The sequence below is a fragment of the Crocuta crocuta genome, unplaced genomic scaffold, assembly GCF_008692635.1.
Source record: "Crocuta crocuta isolate KB4526 unplaced genomic scaffold, BGI_CrCroc_1.0 scaffold84, whole genome shotgun sequence".
NCBI lineage: Eukaryota > Metazoa > Chordata > Mammalia > Carnivora > Hyaenidae > Crocuta > Crocuta crocuta.
In genome coordinates, this window is record NW_027530213.1 from 5,779,190 (window position 1) to 5,781,281 (window position 2,092).

The 2,092-nt window shown below is 51.4% G+C and overlaps 1 protein-coding gene across 1 annotated transcript in view; it reads left to right on the forward strand.

The window, feature by feature from the left end:
• Nucleotides 1-2,092, forward strand: part of RUNX1 (RUNX family transcription factor 1) — a 250,227-nt gene that overhangs the window by 244,324 nt on the left and 3,811 nt on the right. The window contains exon 8 of the mRNA XM_077765499.1: nt 32-193. Within this exon, the coding sequence (XP_077621625.1) occupies nt 32-193 (162 nt within the window). The remainder of the gene's footprint in view (nt 1-31; nt 194-2,092) is intronic.

Here is a 2,092-nt window from a genome sequence, read left to right on the forward strand (position 1 = left end):
ACATATGACTGACCTCTCCGATCTTCTGCAGACACAAGGCAGATCCAGCCGTCCCCACCCTGGTCCTATGATCAGTCTTACCAGTACCTGGGATCCATCGCCTCGCCTTCCGTACACCCAGCAACACCCATCTCGCCGGGACGGGCCAGCGGCATGACAACGCTCTCTGCAGAGATTTCCAGTCGACTCTCAAGTAAGCGGCTCCAACACACTCTTTGAAGTTGAGCTAGAGTGGAAGGTTCGAGAGACTGGAGATGCCTGAAGGGGCTGGCAGTTGTTTCGGGGGGCGAGGGGGAAGGTAAAATGTGCTTTAAAGACAAGGTTGTCAAAGTCCTATACCCGTGCACGGATTTTCCCTGACACCTTGAGACAGAGATTATGAACGCCAAGGCAGAAGTGGATTCTGTGGGCCTTTGGGGCTTGCTCACATTCGGCAGACAAAGGGAGCAGCTGAAGGGTTTATAATATACAAGGCCAAAGTAACCAGCTTCTAGAAGTCAGGTGGAACTGTCCATCTTGTGGGTGGCCAGCTTTCAGAGGCCATGTGAACAGCACACTGGGGTCCCCGGGCTACACCCCACATGAGATATTTCGAATGAAGGGTTGTTCATACCAGATTAGAGGAACAGAATGGAAAGCTCAGGTGTCGTGGTTAGCATAATTGTTGTTAATACGAGCTCATTAAATATTAGTCATGTAACCTATGAGACCTTTGGGCTTGGCACTCACCTTTGCTTGTGGGCAGGGAAATCGGGGTTAGAGAAAAATTCCTTTGTGAAAAGCAAAGGAAGAAACTCCCTGTTTGGAGCTTTGAAATTGAAGCTGGACCAAAGTGTGAAAATACCTCAGAGAACTTCAGCCTTATGAAGCCTGCAAGTGTACTTCGTATGTGTTTGGAAGAGGGTGGTGGTTTTGCTTTCCAGCCCTTGAGCTCCGATTATGGTAGATTAGGGGGCAGGCAGAGGGGCAAAGGCGGCCTGTCCGCCATTTTAAACGCCGTGTAATGTGGTGTTTTCCAGACAGTTGTGATTATGTGAGATTTCACCAAACGCTTTGGCTTCTTCCCAGAGCTTCTCAACAGCAGCACCACTGACAACTGGGGCCAGAGAATTCTTTGTCATGGGGGGTGGCTGCCCTGTGCCCCGTGGGACTTCTAGCAACATCTCTAGATACAGCCATACCCCTACCCCCATCAAGACAACCAAGAATGTCTCCAGGCCTTGCCTCATAGCCAGAGGTCCCAGACTGCCCCCTTAGTTGGGAACCCCGGCCTTCAGGTATTCTCGGGCACTGTGGTGAAGTGGGAAAGCCGACGTGGGTGCCCACCTCTACATTGTTTTTGACTATTAATGCCAGTATGTTCAGGACACCTGCTGGGGGCTGAGGCGTTGAGGAAGTAGCATAGGAATGATGACGTCTGCCCAGCTTGTTGTTTTAGAAGTTCTGTTCCCTTGGGACCAGTTTGATTCCAAAGGCACTTGTCAACTTTTATTGATTCTTCTCAGTGGCGCTGCTCGGCTCTCTACATCTGAAACAATTGCTGTTTTCCTTGGAAATGTGCCCGCTGTGGGTCCCTTGGAGTTTATTACATAAGACTTTTGACTTGGTCAGCACCTAAGATCTGCACCTTCTAGTTTCAAGAGCCCTAGGGGACAGCCACTCCGACTGACCAGTGTTCGGATGTGAGGGTGACTTTTTTTTTTTTTTTTAAGGAATGAGTAATATGCCCTCCCAAGTCCCATGTCACTGTTACACTTCTGGCTAACCAGGACCTCAGTTACCCGACGAGCAGGGAAGGATGTTGTACGGCATGAGGGTGTGAAGTACACAAAAGCCACGTCCCAGTTCAGCCCCCGAGACTGCTCCTCCCCTGTGTTGGAGGGAGGGCCAGAGAGAATTCCAGATGAGCTTTCCCACCCCCCTGGTGGCAGAGAGAAGGGCATGGGGACGCTGCTCTTCAACTTGGCAGATCTCCCCCGGAGAAATCAAGCCTGGAGCGCAGGCCTGCCGAGTGTGGTTAGACGCCTGGAGGCAGTAGGGGGTTGGGAGGCGTGAAAAGAAAAGTGGCTGCCGGGCTCCCTGCTGTGAGAAC